Source organism: Typopeltis vanoorti, chromosome 7, assembly GCF_054136105.1.
Source record: "Typopeltis vanoorti isolate ZY-2024b chromosome 7, IOZ_Tvanoo_1.0, whole genome shotgun sequence".
NCBI classification, from domain to species: Eukaryota; Metazoa; Arthropoda; class Arachnida; order Uropygi; family Thelyphonidae; genus Typopeltis; species Typopeltis vanoorti.
The window spans coordinates 137,336,176-137,351,638 of record NC_143555.1 but is presented as its reverse complement, the minus strand read 5'-3'; the positions used below and the strand labels follow the sequence as shown (position 1 = coordinate 137,351,638).

Sequence of the window (15,463 nt, the reverse complement as noted above, 5' to 3'; positions counted from 1 at the left end):
ATAGAAGTTGAATTGCAGGATAGAGAAAAGAGCACATTTGAGGCCATTTGGTGTGAGATTGTGGCTAGCAGAACTAAATATACAATTGGGTGCTGCTATAGACCAGGTGATGGAAAAGATGGTGGTGACAGTATGCACAAGCAAATAGAAGAAATGGGTGGAAGGAGGGTGATTATTATGGGAGATTTCAACTATGGTCGCATTGATTGGAGTGAGGAGAGGACACACGGAAGGAAGGAACTGGATTTTATGCGGTTATTAAGGGATAACTATCTGCGACAGCATGTAATGGAAAATACTAGGGGTCAGAGAGTGCTTGACCTAGTAATTACATCTGAGGATTTGGCTGTAACAAATATAACCACATTGCCACCAATCGGTGAGAGTGATCATAGGGTCTTCACTTGGGAGGTGGCTAAAGGTGTAGAATTTTCAATTAAGACAGGGTACATGTGGAATTATCGGGCTGGAAAGTATGACAAGCTTAGGAGTTTGATTGGTTCAGTGCCATGGCATGTACAACTGCAAGGACTAGAAGTTGATAGTGCATGGAAGGTAGTTAAGAAGTGCTTGCATGAAGCATTGGCTGACTGTATACCTAGAGTCCGAATAATAAATCAAGTAGGGGTTAAATGGATGAATAACATATTAAGCTTGAGCTGCAAAAAAAAGACACAACTATGGAGGGAATTTAAGGAGAAGGGTGACCGTCAGGCACATGAATGGTATAAAGCGCAGGCCAGAAGGGTGACGAGTGTGGTAAGAAAAGCAAAAAAGGATTACGAAAGAACATTGGCCATGCAGGCTAAAGAGAATCCTAAACAGTTTTTTAGATATGTAGCAAGTAAAAGGAAAAATGTACATGGCAGATTGATTTTAAAGAATGCCGATGGTGGGGAGGTAACTGAATCAGTTGAGATAGTTGAGTTACTGAGTGAGCACTTTGCAAGAGTATATCATCTAGGTGGTGACATTGCAGAAACGGATAAACCAGTAGATTATACGGGAATTGTGGTTAATGAAGTGGAGGTGAGTAGTCTATTGCATAACCTCAATGTCAATACATCTGTGGGATTGGATGGTATACCAGCTCATGTTGTACGAGAAGCAGCTAAAGAATTGTCAGTACTCTTGACCATTTTGTCTCGGGTCTGGGTTAGTCCCGAGCGGGTGGAAAGAGGGGAAAATAGTTCCACTGCATAAAGGTAGTTCCAAGGCTGCTGTTGTAAATTACCGACCGATTAGCATATCAGGAATCATTGTCAAGGTCTTAGAGAAATTAGTCAAGAAAAGAATACAGGATTGGATAGATGAAAATGGGATATTGTATGGGGGACGACATGGTTTTGTGAAGGGTAGATCATGCCTCAGTAACTTGCTCACGTGTTATAACACAGTGACGGCTGAACTGGATAGGGGTAATGGGTTTACAGTGATACTACTGGACCTTGCCAAGGCCTTTGATAGGATACCACATGGAACCCTAATCAGTAAACTGGAGCAGATGGGTATAGATATAGGGTTGGTGAGATGGATAGGAGGGTGGTTGAAGGATAGATATCAAAGAGTGGTTTATTCAGGAGTGGAGTCTAAAAGACGTCTTGTGACTAGTGGAGTGCCACAGGGCTCTGTTCTTGGACCACTGCTTTTCAATTTTTTCATCAATGATATTGAAAGGATCTGAGAGGAAGTGTTCACTTGTTTGCTGATGATGCAAAGTTGGGTAGAGCAATTGTGAGTGCACAGGATGTCAAAATTTTACAGGATGATTTGGATAGTTTGGACGACTGGGCTAGGAAAAATGGATGTCAATTTAATGTGGCAAAGTGTAAGGTTATGCACTTTGGGATGAAAAGAACAGCAGCAGTATATCGCATTGGTGGAACCATACTCCAGGAGATTGATGAGGCCAGGGATTTGGGAGTGTTGGTGGATAGGGAGTTGAAGTTTAGGGGGCACATTGCAAAAGTAACTAAAACAGCTCACCAAATCACTTGGCTTCTGAAAAATACTTTAACATGCAGAGACGAACAAGTTGTTGTTCCTCTGTATCTAGCCTTGATAAGACCCCATCTGGACTTCTGTGCCCAGTTATGGGCACCAGGGTTTCTTCGTGATGGGGAGGAAGTGGAGAGGGTGCAGAGACGAGTGACCAAGATGATAGCAGGTCTGTGGAATGAACCTTATGAGAATAGGTTGAAGATTTGTGGGTTGCAGAAATTGGACGATAGGCGAAGGAGGGGTGATATGATTGAGACATTCAAATTACTGAAGGGTTTTTATAAGATTTATCCAGAAGATATTTTTGAAAATATGACTGGTGGTGGGAGTACTAGGGGCCATGCATGGAAGCTGGGCAAGAGCGTGGTTGACAAGGGTGTTAGAGCTAGGTTCTTTACTTGGAGAGTGGTGAATGAGTGGAATAAGCTTCCAGAGTCTGTTGTGGGTGCTACGACCGTGAATGAGTTCAAGGCAAGGTATGATAGATACCGTGTGAATGTTGAATAGTTGTTCTTGACATGATGTTAGGGCCTCCCTCGATGAGTCTGTCGACTCCTTGGAGTTTCCCGGAACAATAATAATAATAAAAAATCCTGAAGTACCACTGTGTAGCCAGTTCCTTTGTCCAACTCAGATGTCATTCTATTATTAAAAGTTAATAGATTGCTAAGGCAGATCTACCTTTAACAAAACCATGTTGGCCTCTAGTGAGTGTCATATCCTGATCCACCCATTCTTGAATTTTGTCTTTAACCAACTTTTCCAATACTTTTACGACTACTCCTGAGATGGTGATTGGTCTGTAATTAACTACCGCAGTTTTAGAGCCACCCTTATGCAAAGGAACCACTTTGCCTAACTTCCACTCCCTAGGGACCATACCAGAGTTAAAACTTAAATTAAATATCCAAGTAAGAGGGGTTGACAATTCATTTGCACATTCATGCAACACCCTAGCTGATATTCCATCTAAGCCTACAGCAGTGTTTGCATTTAAATTTTGCAATATATTAAATACCTCTGATTTCTTAGGCTCAATTCTCACATTAGTTATTGCTACAGGTACAGAGATATCCTCACTTGGGTGATAGACTTTTGAAAAGTAATCACTCAGTAACCCGACTATTACATCTGATTTTGTCACCTCAATACCATCAGCACCCACTAAAGTTATTCGTCTGAAGTCATTCTTCCTTTTACTTGCTACATAGCGGAAGAACTCTTTGGGATTACCCTTGATCTCTTTGGCTAAGGTCTTCTCATAATCTGATTTAGCTTTTCTTACTATGCTTGTAACCTTCCTAGCTTGAGGATTGTACTGATCACCTTTCTCCTTGTAAATTCTCCATAAGATTTTCTTTTTTTGCAGATCAAGCTTGATACTACTGCTCATCCATCTAATGCCTGCCTTGTTTGACTTCCTGACCATGGGGACACAATCTGATATTGCTTTCCTCAGATACCCGCTGATTTTATCCCATGCACTGCTAACATCTTTCCTCTGCAATATGTTCTTCCATGGGATGGCTGCAACCTCACTCCGAAACTTGTTATAATTGCCTAACCTGTAGTTCCGTATATACCCTTTCTTAAAAGAAAAATCCACAGATTTTGCAACCTCCCAAGTCAATACCACATGATTGCTTTCACCAATTGGAGGTAACGAGGACACCTTACTTATGCATATAACCTCTGAACCAATAACCAGGTCCAACACTCTCACACCACGTGTCCCTTCAGTTATGTGCTGTTTCAAGTAATTATCTCGTAGAAGATGTATGAACTCCATTTCCTTTTTGCTACGTGATATTTCCTCCTTCCAATTGATATGACCATAATTGAAATCCCCCATAATAATCACTAAACCTGCACGCATTGCAGTAATTTGCTGATGCATGAATTCAATATCTCCCCCTGTACTCCCTGGCCTATAGCAGCATCCAACTGTATATTTGGTTGCGTTGGTCACTATTTTGCACCAGACCACCTGAAATGAACTCTCATTCACATGTCTATCATCTTGATATACTACTTTCTTTGGCTGCAATACATCAGTTATCATCAACAGTATTCCTCCCCCTGTTCTATCTTATCTTCTCTATCCTCTCTGAAAATACTGTACCCATCACATTCAATTCCAGTGACCACATCTAATGACAGCCAAGTTTCACTAATGCCTACAATGTTTGGTGAGATTGCACTGACTAATGCGAAAAATTCTTCTCTCTTATTTTGAATGCTTCTTGCATTGGTATACAAAAATTGCAGATTCCCTCTAGATCTTGTACTGGCTTTAGAACTGATATATAAGTCACTAATTTCAGTAGTCCCATGCCGATTTTTATTCCCTCTCTTCTCCAATTTATTCTGTGTATAAGGATCAATAAATATACAATGAGTGCTAAAGTTTCTCTCTCTTACACCCAACCTTTTCAATATTAGTTTCCCTGCCTAATTACTTCAACTTGTTCAGAAAATAATAACTTCTTCAATCGCTTATGTCCTTCCATGTTCAGATGCAGTCCATCTCTAGCATACAACTGTCTTTTTCCTTCAAACACACTCCAAACATCAACAAATTTCAGACCTCTTTTTTTGCACATTCTTGCAATCATATCATTCATTATCATCGCTCGTCTACTTAACTCTTAATTGTCAAAACGAGGCAGTACACACACACACACTATCCTCCCATTGACACTTTTCCTCTTCATATCTAACAATGTTCTTAAATCTTTTCCTACCCGATTTATACCATCACTCAGGTCATTTGTACCCACCATAACTATCATCTTGTCTGCTTCATGTCCTCTCTTTATTGCTAAAGCCACTCTTTCTATTGTCCCACCAGCCAAGCACTCCTCATGCATACCACTCTCCATACCCTTAATCATAGAATCACCATATATCTTACCACTCTTAACTTCATTTAAGTCCATACAGGCGTCACTCATGGACTCATTTTCTACGCTATTCAGTAACTTTCCCAGTTTCATTACTCAACACTCTATTACTTACCCCCCCACTCTCATGACATCTCATTTCTTCTAGGCCATTTGTGGTTTTATTTTGTTGACTCCCAATCACTCCCATACTATTTATTACTGCATCATTCACCAAAGACTCACCCATACGTAATCCTGTTCTAGTTACTTCAGCTAAAGTAATCTCTATAGTCCTAATTTCTCTGTTTAACACATTAAACTCAGTTTTAACTAACAGTATCTCCTTACTGAGCACTTCCAATTCCTTATGCAGAAGATGAAGGTCATTTTTCATTTTCATGAGCTCTCACCGAAGTTCTTCCACTACGGTCCCAATGTCAGCTTCCATTCCTAAACGTTCCAGCCTATCCCGACACATCTCACATACGTTAACATTTTCGTTTTTCTCATTTAGCCAGACCAACCACAGATCCTTCACATTCTTCGGCGCATACATGTAGCAGTTCCCGCAACACATCCATTGCGAAAAATCTAACGCTGAGCTAGCCTTTCGTGTAGAAGTCCTGCGCGCGTTGATGTACGTTTCTTGTTGGACACCATCTTTACACATTGAAGTAGTGAAACAAACGGCAGTGAAAACACAATATATACAACACAGTTCCAAACAATAGCACCCATTGATTTCTGTTCACAGGTCTAGTCATCTGGTATAAAAGAAAACACTGTCCGGAAGTGAGGGAATATGGATTGAGTAGAAGAACAGATTGAGGGAATGTGCTTTGCAAAGCTTTGCAGATAGAAGGGAATTTGATATGATTGAGACATGTGTTGGTGGGAGAACCTGTGAAAGGTGTAGGAGAAATGTTTCACAGGATTAGAGAGTGAAAAATTAGATTTTTCTTGCAGTGAGTAGTAAGAAAATCTGGTACTTAACCATGAATTTGTTCAAGGTTAAGTAAGAAAATATTGTGTTCTGTAGAAAGTTTGACATTTTGTAATAGGTGTTAGGACATCTTGGAGGCCTGGAATAATACTAGTAAGGAGCAGATTGTATTTTTATATTATTTAAATCCTGATTTTAATTTATTACTAGTATTCTTACTATAATTATGCAACACCTCCAAGGAGTTTACAGACATTGCTGGAGGGCATGTCATTCTATACAACCTTTTGTCCTGGATATAAGCCTTACAAACACCATATAATGGAATGACCTAACATGTATATTTGTTGTATTAATATAATTAAATTTTTCTAAAAAAGAAAACATAATCACATATTTTTTGTTTCTTTTAGGTTGCTGTCTTCTGGTGTTTCAAGTTTAGAGGAAGTTAAAAAAAAATATCAGAGTGCCCATTCAAGAGTGAAGTTATTCTTTGGCGCTGCCACGTGGACTCATTTCATAGATGCTGTAAGAAGCCTTCCAACATCTCAGGATCAGTTTTCTCTTGTGAATGAAGTACTTTGGAATACAGTAGTAACAGAAGATTTGAGATCACAATGGGGATTTGGTAAGAAATTTCTTATGTTGTTTCATGAAAACATTTTTGTATGATAAATTCTACTAACACAGTGATAGCCAACCTTTTCTAGCCCATGGGTCAGCTTTTATGCTCAAAGGTGACCACAGGCCAGATAATTTGACAAACACATATACCATTTTTTTCTTCAGAAAGCCATGCCATTGTTATGTTGAGGAAAGTTATAATAGACTCATCATTTTGCTTTTCTGAGAGTTCTTCTTGATACTGTATTTATGTTGACTGCTGTACTAGTGATGTCAGCTTTTTTTCTCAGAAAGTCAAGGTTGCAACATCGACAATTTATCGCCGACAATGATGAGTTTTTTGAGTATATCGGTGATGAGGTGACGAACAACATCATTTTCTAATTGTCCCCCCAAAATATTCAAATTTCTCCCCTGTGGGGGTATGCCTCACGTTGGGAAACACTGGGTTAGCATATCTGCTCTCCAACTAACAAGCTGCAGGTTTGAATCTTGCTGTTGGCACAGATGTACATAATTGTCTTTAGGTGGGAGATGATTTCATTGCCCAGTGTGAGACCACTTCCCTTCTTATTGGCATCCTGAAGTGACTTCAGAAAGTTTCATATTTGGTCTCAAGAGCTGGACATGGTATAAATATGAATAAAAATCCAAAAAAGTGAGGGGAATAATCCTTAGTTCACTCATGGTGCCGATGTACTATACGTTTACAATAACCTTGCATGGGCAGGAGCCACATAAAAAAAAAAAAAAGTATGTATATGTTATTTGTAGAAAGGCATAAAACATCCATTCATGCTACAAGCACAACTGTGCTTGTGAGCACGCTCAACTAGAACTGATTGTGTGGGATGTGCTCTTGCACATGCTGCAGAGATGATTGCAGATTATCTGTGTATCTCATGCTACCTACTCCTCATTGCACCACAAGTTTATCTAGCTTAGTGTGATGACTATAACAATATTTAATTATTTTATTTAAAATCACTTCTATTATAATGACATATACATAAATATACTCCTTACTGCCAATTTTTTATGTTTTAAAAAAATCAAAATGGAATTTCTCTTTACAAATCTCTTTGTAGGCCTCATGTTGCCCATGGTCACACTAAAGGATGTGAAAGAAAGTTTCCCAATTCAGCTTTGGAAAAGAATTTGTTGTAGCTTTGATATTATATTTTATAGTACAGGTAATGGTGTCAAAATATAACAGGACAACGTTAGCTAAAGCATCCTTGTTCAGTAAATTTAATATATGAAAACTTTGTGGGAAACTGTGTGTGTGTGTATTGCATTTTTTTTTTTTTTAATCAAAGATGAGAGTATTATAATACAGCTATATTGCCTGCTTCAGTTTAGGAGTGCTCCTGTTTAAATGTCATTGGCTATTTACTCATGGGTTCTTAGGGCATTATGAGTGTAGATGTACTAAAAAGTATATGTAGCTTAAGGAATAGAAATTGCACATACCTTTTTCTGGGTGTTGTGGCTTTTCCTCTGTCTGCGATGTCGAGAACTGCAGAGTGTGTGTGTGGTGTGTGTGTGGGGGGGGTAGGCAGTTTGGTAGAATAAGTTAGAAAAACCCGGGTTTTTCTAACTTATTCTACCAAACTGCCTACCCCCCCCACACACACACCACACACACACTCTGCAGTTCTCGACATCGCAGACAGAGGAAAAGCCACAACACCCAGAAAAAGGTATGTGCAATTTCTATTCCTTAAGCTACATATACTTTTTAGTACATCTACACTCATAATGCCCTAAGAACCCATGAGTAAATAGCCAATGACATTTAAACAGGGGCACTCCTAAACTGAAGCAGGCAATATAGCTGTATTATAATAGTTTATAATGAGGAGTAACATGGGAGTTTTCCCAGAAATAATATACAAAGATGAGAGGTTTGTGAGTGGAAAGTGAGATTGGTGAGAGCATATGTCAGAATTATTATGAAAGGGAGTACTACAAGTGTTGGTTGTGTCATAAGCAAAATAATGGTAGGAAAAATTTGTCTCTTGCAAAGTGAATTGAGAATACCATGATTATGAATGAGAATATGTGAGTTGTGTAGGAGGAATGATTGTGCAGCTTCTGGATGAAAGGACTTATATTATCAGAGAATTAGGAAAAATAGGACTAATTCGAGTGGGGAACTATTAGCAGGTAAATGTATTCAGACTCTTGTGAGGCGAGTAAGCACCTCCATAGCGCAATTGGAAGAACATCGGTACGTTGCACCCTTCAATTAGAAAAGGCCTAAGTTCATTTCTCATCATGACAGGAGGAATCTTTATATATGGACTTTTTTAAGTGAAGGTGAGTTAGCCGATCTCATATGGAGGTAGCAGAGTTTTTCTCCCAGAAACTCGGGTATTTCATCCCACATACAGACAAATCAGCCTTTCAGAACACATGCAATTTACAGACAAAAAAAAATACTAGCTGTGGTGGTGGTTGTTGGCAGTAGATGACGTTTATGGTGGTAGAGGCGATTGGTCGTAGAAGTCCGATGTAGTAGTGGAGACGGAGAGTTGTACAGTAGGTGTCCTCCCGCGATGAGGCTTTGGACTCCTTGGAGGTGTCACGAATAATAATAATAATAAATGTTTGTGATAAAAAAAATATATAAAGTGCAAGAATGCAAGTTTATAGATAGTAGTAATACAGGGATGAACAAAATACAAATGATCGGACTGTAAGTCAGAAGAAAGACAATATGAAAGAGATGGCAAAAGATGAGGAAAATGGTGAGGTGGTCATAATAAAAAAAAAGAGTAGCTCACTTATGAATCTTTCACAGGACAAAACATGAGCTTTAGTGACTGGTTGTGTAGTGAGTGACATAGCAAAAGAGAAGTGAGATGGAAAAAAAAAAAGAGAGAAAGAGAGATGAACGTGTAAGAAAGTGGTTAAGGAGATGATACTGTTTGAGTAATTTCATGGTCGGGAATGTGTTTGAGTATGAGATGAAACTATTTTTTCTTGGTGAAAGATTAAAATATTAGTGATTTGGTATGTATGAATAATATAAAAGGCAACAAGTATAGAATGTGAGAGGATATGAAAGAGTTACTGAAAAAAAGAAATAAGAAGAGAAAGTGAAATTGTCTCTTGCCAAGTGAATTGAGAATGCCATGATTATGTATGAAAATATGTAAATTGTGTAGGAGGAATGATTGTTCAGCTTGTGGATGAAAGGGGTTATGTATCAGGGAATCAGGAAAAATAGAACTATTGGGATGGCGAACTGTTAGCAGGTAAATGTATTCAGACTCTTGTGAGGCAAGTAAATAAGTGTAACAATGGGAAAGAAAAAAAGTTTTATATAATATCTCGGGTCTCAAATCTGAATGAGTCAACCATTAAAAGATGAAATGTGCCCACAGGACCAAGGAGATATTATAGTTCATTTATAATAATGCAAGAAGCATCAAGAACAAGGTTCATTTTAGCATCTTTTAGCTTGATTTTGCCAAAACAATAGGATTGGTGAGATTTGGATTGATGGAAAAAGATATTCTTATATGGATAGAATGTAAGGGACACTATATTTTCAGGAAGGATAGAAAAAGCACAATGAGGTGTGGGGCATTGATGTTGGTAGCATTGAGATAAGAATCTAGTTAGTTTTTACTATAGTCAGGGAGTGCAAATGGAAATATAGATGATTTACATCGGCCAATGAGCAGACAAGTGATCATTTTTGGGGGGTGGACTTCATGTATAGAGTCATAGATCAGGAGGAGGAAAGAGCACATGGTGGACAGAAAATGGAATTCATGCACTTTCTTAGAGATAATTACTTAAATGCATATAATGTGGGGATCCTTAGTTTGAGAATGCTGGATATAGTGATAGCATTAGATGATTTGTTCAGTGGCAGTATATCCAAGATAAGAAAGGCAAAATCATATTATGAGATGAAGTTTGCCAAGCAGGCCAAAGTAAATCCTAGAGTTTATTGCAAGGTAGTTCGAAAGGAAGAATAATGAATAGAATGGAAGAAATAGAATGAATTTGAGACATTTAAGATATTAAGAAATCTTACTCTTGAATACAGCCTTAAAAACCTGAATTAAACCAGTATATTTGTCTCAGCACTCACATGGTTCCAAGGAAGCAGAAAACTGCAAGATAATTTCATTACATGAAGAAAGCTCCAAAACAGAAGCAGCAAATGATAGTCGGCATCTCATGAGTCATAGTTATAAATTATATATTTAGTTTAATCCTTTATAGAGTAAGCAAACAAAGTTTGTGACCCAAGTATCTTCAGGACTGGGGCAACTCATGGCAAAGGTGGACTAAGTTCTCATTATTTTCCTTAGGATCCCATAATGCAAAACACATCTCCTTGTGGACATGTATACTGCTATGCATTATGGGAAGGGTTGACCTTTATTGAGGTCTCTTCAGTGGAAGCCAGGCCCAGAGGTGATACCAAGGTTGAAGCAATGCAGAACTAATATTTCCATATGCCAGTTGCCTTGGTTTTTACCACAGGCTTCCCCAGTCCTGAAGATACTTCAGGTGCAAACTTTGTTTGTGTACACTTGGATAAAGGATTAAACTAAATATATAATTTATAGTCTAACCAAGTGGAAAAAAACTTCCAACATTTTTCTCTAATCCAGAGTAATTTAATAATAAGGTGTGACACCTTTTGGCAACTGGCATATGGAAATATGAGTTCTGCAATGCTTCAACCTTGGTATCACCTCTGGGTCTGGCTTCCACTGAAGAGACCTCAATAAAGGTCGAAACTGGTCTGGGTAGTGACCCTTCCCATAATGCATAGCATATACATGTCCACAAGGAGATGTACTTTGCATTATGGGATACTAAGGAAAGTGATGAGAACTTAGTCCACATTTGCCACGAGTTGCTCCAGTCCTGAAGATACTTCAGGTGCAAATTTTGTTTGCTTACACTTGGATAAAGGATTAAACTAAATATATAATTTATGGTCTAACCAAGTGGGAAAAAACTTCCAACAACAACAAAAAAAAGTCATTGTTAAGATGCTAGAAAAGGTGGTTCAGGACAATTCAGGAATGGGCAGATAGGAATATGATACCCTATGGGGAGAACAGTGAAGGTTTAGTGAAGGGATAATTGTTGTCTTAATAATTTACTCATCATTTTATATATATATATATATATATATATTTTTTTTTTTTTATTATTATTATTATTTTTTTTTTAAGTGATAGTTCAGTTGGGTAAAGGAAATGATTACATTATGACACTTGGACTACGAAGGCATTTAACAGGATACTGCACAGAACTTCATATCATATTCATATCCATTAGTAATTTACATTAGCAGTGGAGATGGATATTGAAGTTAACATTAGTATGGTGTTATGAGGAGGATGACCATTGCTACAGCACTCTGTATTTGGCCTGCTGCTGTTTAATTTGTAAATCAGTGATAATGAGATTGGTTTGAAGGAGAGAGAGAGAGAAAGAGAGAGATCCAGTTATTTGTTGATAATACTAAGCTGAGGAAGACACTAATTAATCAAAGTGATGTAGAAATCCCGCTGGATGATTTAAATAGATTGGTGGGTTTGAGCAAAGGATAATGGTGAGATTTGGATTGATGGAAAAAGATATTCTTATATGGATAGAATGTAATGGACACTATATTTTCAGGAAGGATAGAAAAAGTACAATGAGGTGTGGGGCATTGATGTATTGATGTTGGTAGCATTGAGATAAGAATCTAGTTAGTTTTTACTATAGTCAGGGAGTGCAAAAGGAAATATTAAAATATATATTTTAAAAATGTGGCAAAATATAAATGCACCTGGTGAAAAAGATGCCAAGCTTTATTACATTGATGGTACTGAATTGAGAAATTGATGACTGTAGGAATTGAGGGTGATTGTGTACAGGTGGAAGTTTAGAGGATATATTGCAAAATTGGACAAATCAGAGGATCTTTTGGATTTAAGAAATACACTGACCAGCAAGGATTAAGGAAGTTATTGTGTTGTGGGTTATTTTCCATCGAGTGTTCCATTTTTGAGTCTTGCTGATTCTATAAACATACATTCTCCATTCAGATCTGTCCCTGGCCATATCTTTCAGAATTTCCAGGCACATTCCAGTTGCTTCTTTAACTCCATCCACCCATCTAATTCTTGGTCTTCCTCTTCTCCTGCTTCCATCAACTTTAGCAAGCATCATCATCTTCTCCAGACTGTCATTTGCTCGCATATATGTCCGAAGTATGACAATTTTTGCTTTATGATCATAGCTTCAAGGGAGCAATCTGGCTTTATTCTGTCTATCACTGATTTATTGGTTTGCTTCGCAGTCCATGGTATTCTTAGTTAGCATCTCTAAACCCATAATTTAAATGCATCTATCTTCCTTCTTTCACTCTTTCTCAGGGTCCAACTTTCACATCCATACAGGGAATACCATTGCTTTTACGATTCTGATTTTTGTTGCGAGGCTAATATCTTTATCTTTAAAGATCTTGCTTAAATTTGTCATTGCTTTCTTTCTGAGTAATAATTTTCTTCTAACCTCTTCAGTACAATTCCCATCTTTATCAATTCGGGATCCTAGGAGCACAAAATTGTTAACTGCTTCCATTTTTTCCCCATCTACTTCAAAATCATTAAGTTCACATGTTGCCATAACTTTTGTCTTTTTGAGGTTAAGTTGAAGGCCATATTTAGCACTTTATAATGTTTTGATATGACCACATCTAGAATATTTGGCACAAATTTGGTCAATTGGGTTTCTTGCAGTTGTAGTATTGGAGAGAGGATCCAGAGGCAAGTGACCAAAATAATGATATGTCTACAGAATGATCCATGTGAAGAAAAGTTCTGTGGGTTGCAAAATGTGGTTGATAGACAGAAAAGAGAAGATACTAGAAATAAAAGTTGCTGAAGAGGTTATATATGATAAATACAGAAAAAATGTTTTAGTACATAAGAAGGGAGAGAACAAGGGGGTTAGTTACTTTTGAAAATTTTGCAATAGTGTATTTTTTTTTTTTTTTTACTTGGAACGTGGTGAATGAATAAAATGAGTTGCCAGAGGCAATTCAGTGCTTTGCCTTTTTTAGTAAACGAGTTTAAGGACATGTGTAGGTGTTGTATGAATATGAATAATCTGTGCCCCCATTGATAAGTTCTTGGACTAATCTGTAGAGGTACACATTATTTAAATTGAACAAAACAATGCTGCTCATGTAATAATAAAATGCAGTTGTGCAGTTATGTATATAAATGGAGTGAGTTGATGCATTTGTCAGTGATTGAGTTTAAGGAGAAGTATGATAAGAATTGGGTATATTATCTTTAGTGTGAGCCTCCTATGTACATTGTCTTTGGACTCCATGGAGATGCCTATATAATAATATATAATAATGAAATGCAATCATATAGCAAAACTATGATTAACAGTGATCTGAAAAGTTGTTCCATATTTATAAAATTCATTTAAAAATGTGAAGTTAGTGCCTTATCATTGAATGAAACTAAAGAAAAGTATGATAGGCATTATGTGAATAATCTTTGATGTGGATCTCTTGCAATCAGTCTTTAGGTTATGGAGATGCCTGTGTAATAATGCAGTTATGTACTTTGATAGCTTGATAATAGATATACACAATATAAAAAAATTAACTGAGATTTGAAAAGTCATTTTATATTTTTATCAATAATTTTAAAATATATTATAAACTGAAGCAACAGTTAAAATATTAAATTAAGCATATGTATAAGCTTTTAATTTTAATATTCAGGACAAGCTTCAGTTAAAACATAAATTCCTGTGGCTTAGCAGTTCAGTAGGAAACTTTCAGCATTGAGGTCACATTCTAACATAAAAAGAGTTTAATAAAAATAAGTAATTATAACCTTACAAGTTTCATAAATTGTCAGACTTGCATTGGCAGGGGTACTAGTGAAAACGTTTTACACAACAAAAGACTAGAAACAGTTAATTACACATATTAGATATTATAACTGACCACAATTAAACCACAATAAAAACTTTAAATTCATTGTGCTGTATGCATGTTGGAACAGTGCTAGTTGCTGTGACGTGTGTGATGCTATGTTGTGTGGCATCACACATGTCATATCCTAGGTCCATGGCAGTTAGATTTTTAATGAAAGTAGACCATACTTGGTATAAGATTAAGCCTTGATTTTTTGTTCCGCTGTGTGGGGATCCTAAGCATTTGTGAGGCTTCCGTGAACTTTCTTGTAAAACAATTATAATCAATATATGACATGTTTGTTTGTTGCCAAACTACTAGATGACCTGTATTGGTTGTGTGGAATGCCAAGTTTTATTTATACTGTCTTCTTTTTTCTACATCTTTTACATGTTCAGGCATGTGGATCTCCCTCGAACTTCCTATCTGGCTTATGTAGCAAATGACACAGGAGCATTGAATCTCAAATGGCTGGTTTTTTTCATGTGGTGATGTGGAGGTTTTGGTGAATATAAGAATCTGGAGATTTTATGCAAAGATAAAAAAGCCACTTTGATGTTGCTCACAAAGCAACATAGCAACTTTGTCTGTAACATTTTTGATGTAAGGTAATTAATGTGATTGCATTCTTAAAATCTTGTTTAAATAAAGTAGGTGTATTAAAAATTTTGTTGATCATCTTGGGTTCATAACCATTAAGTGTGAGGTTCTGTCTCAGGTAATGCAGTTCTTCATTCCTTTTAACTGACGTGTTGAATATATTGTATGCTTTACTCTTTTAATCGTGCCTATCTTTTGTAATGGATGATGGTGTGAAGCAGGCATTTAACTTTACATTGGGACGCAACTTGCATCCCAAAAATTCACTCTTGACGTGGAAGAGCACAAAAAATATTACCATTCTTGATATCTTTTTTGGTATACAGAACACCTACCACAATTGAAAGATTTTTAAATGCTGCTTCACACCATCATCCATTATATGATAGGCATGATTAAAACATTGCGAGATAGAGCATACAATAGATCCATCAT

The 15,463-nt window shown here is 37.1% G+C and overlaps 1 protein-coding gene across 4 annotated transcripts in view; it reads left to right on the top strand.

Annotated features, from left to right (window-relative positions):
• Positions 1 to 15,463, top strand: part of LOC150105111 (apoptosis-resistant E3 ubiquitin protein ligase 1) — a 377,933-nt gene that overhangs the window by 122,538 nt on the left and 239,932 nt on the right. For all 4 annotated transcript variants that reach the window (XM_090395495.1, XM_090395494.1, XM_090395496.1 and 1 more), the window contains one exon: positions 6,243 to 6,457. In XM_090395495.1, the coding sequence (XP_090251621.1) occupies positions 6,243 to 6,457 (215 nt within the window). The remainder of the gene's footprint in view (positions 1 to 6,242; positions 6,458 to 15,463) is intronic.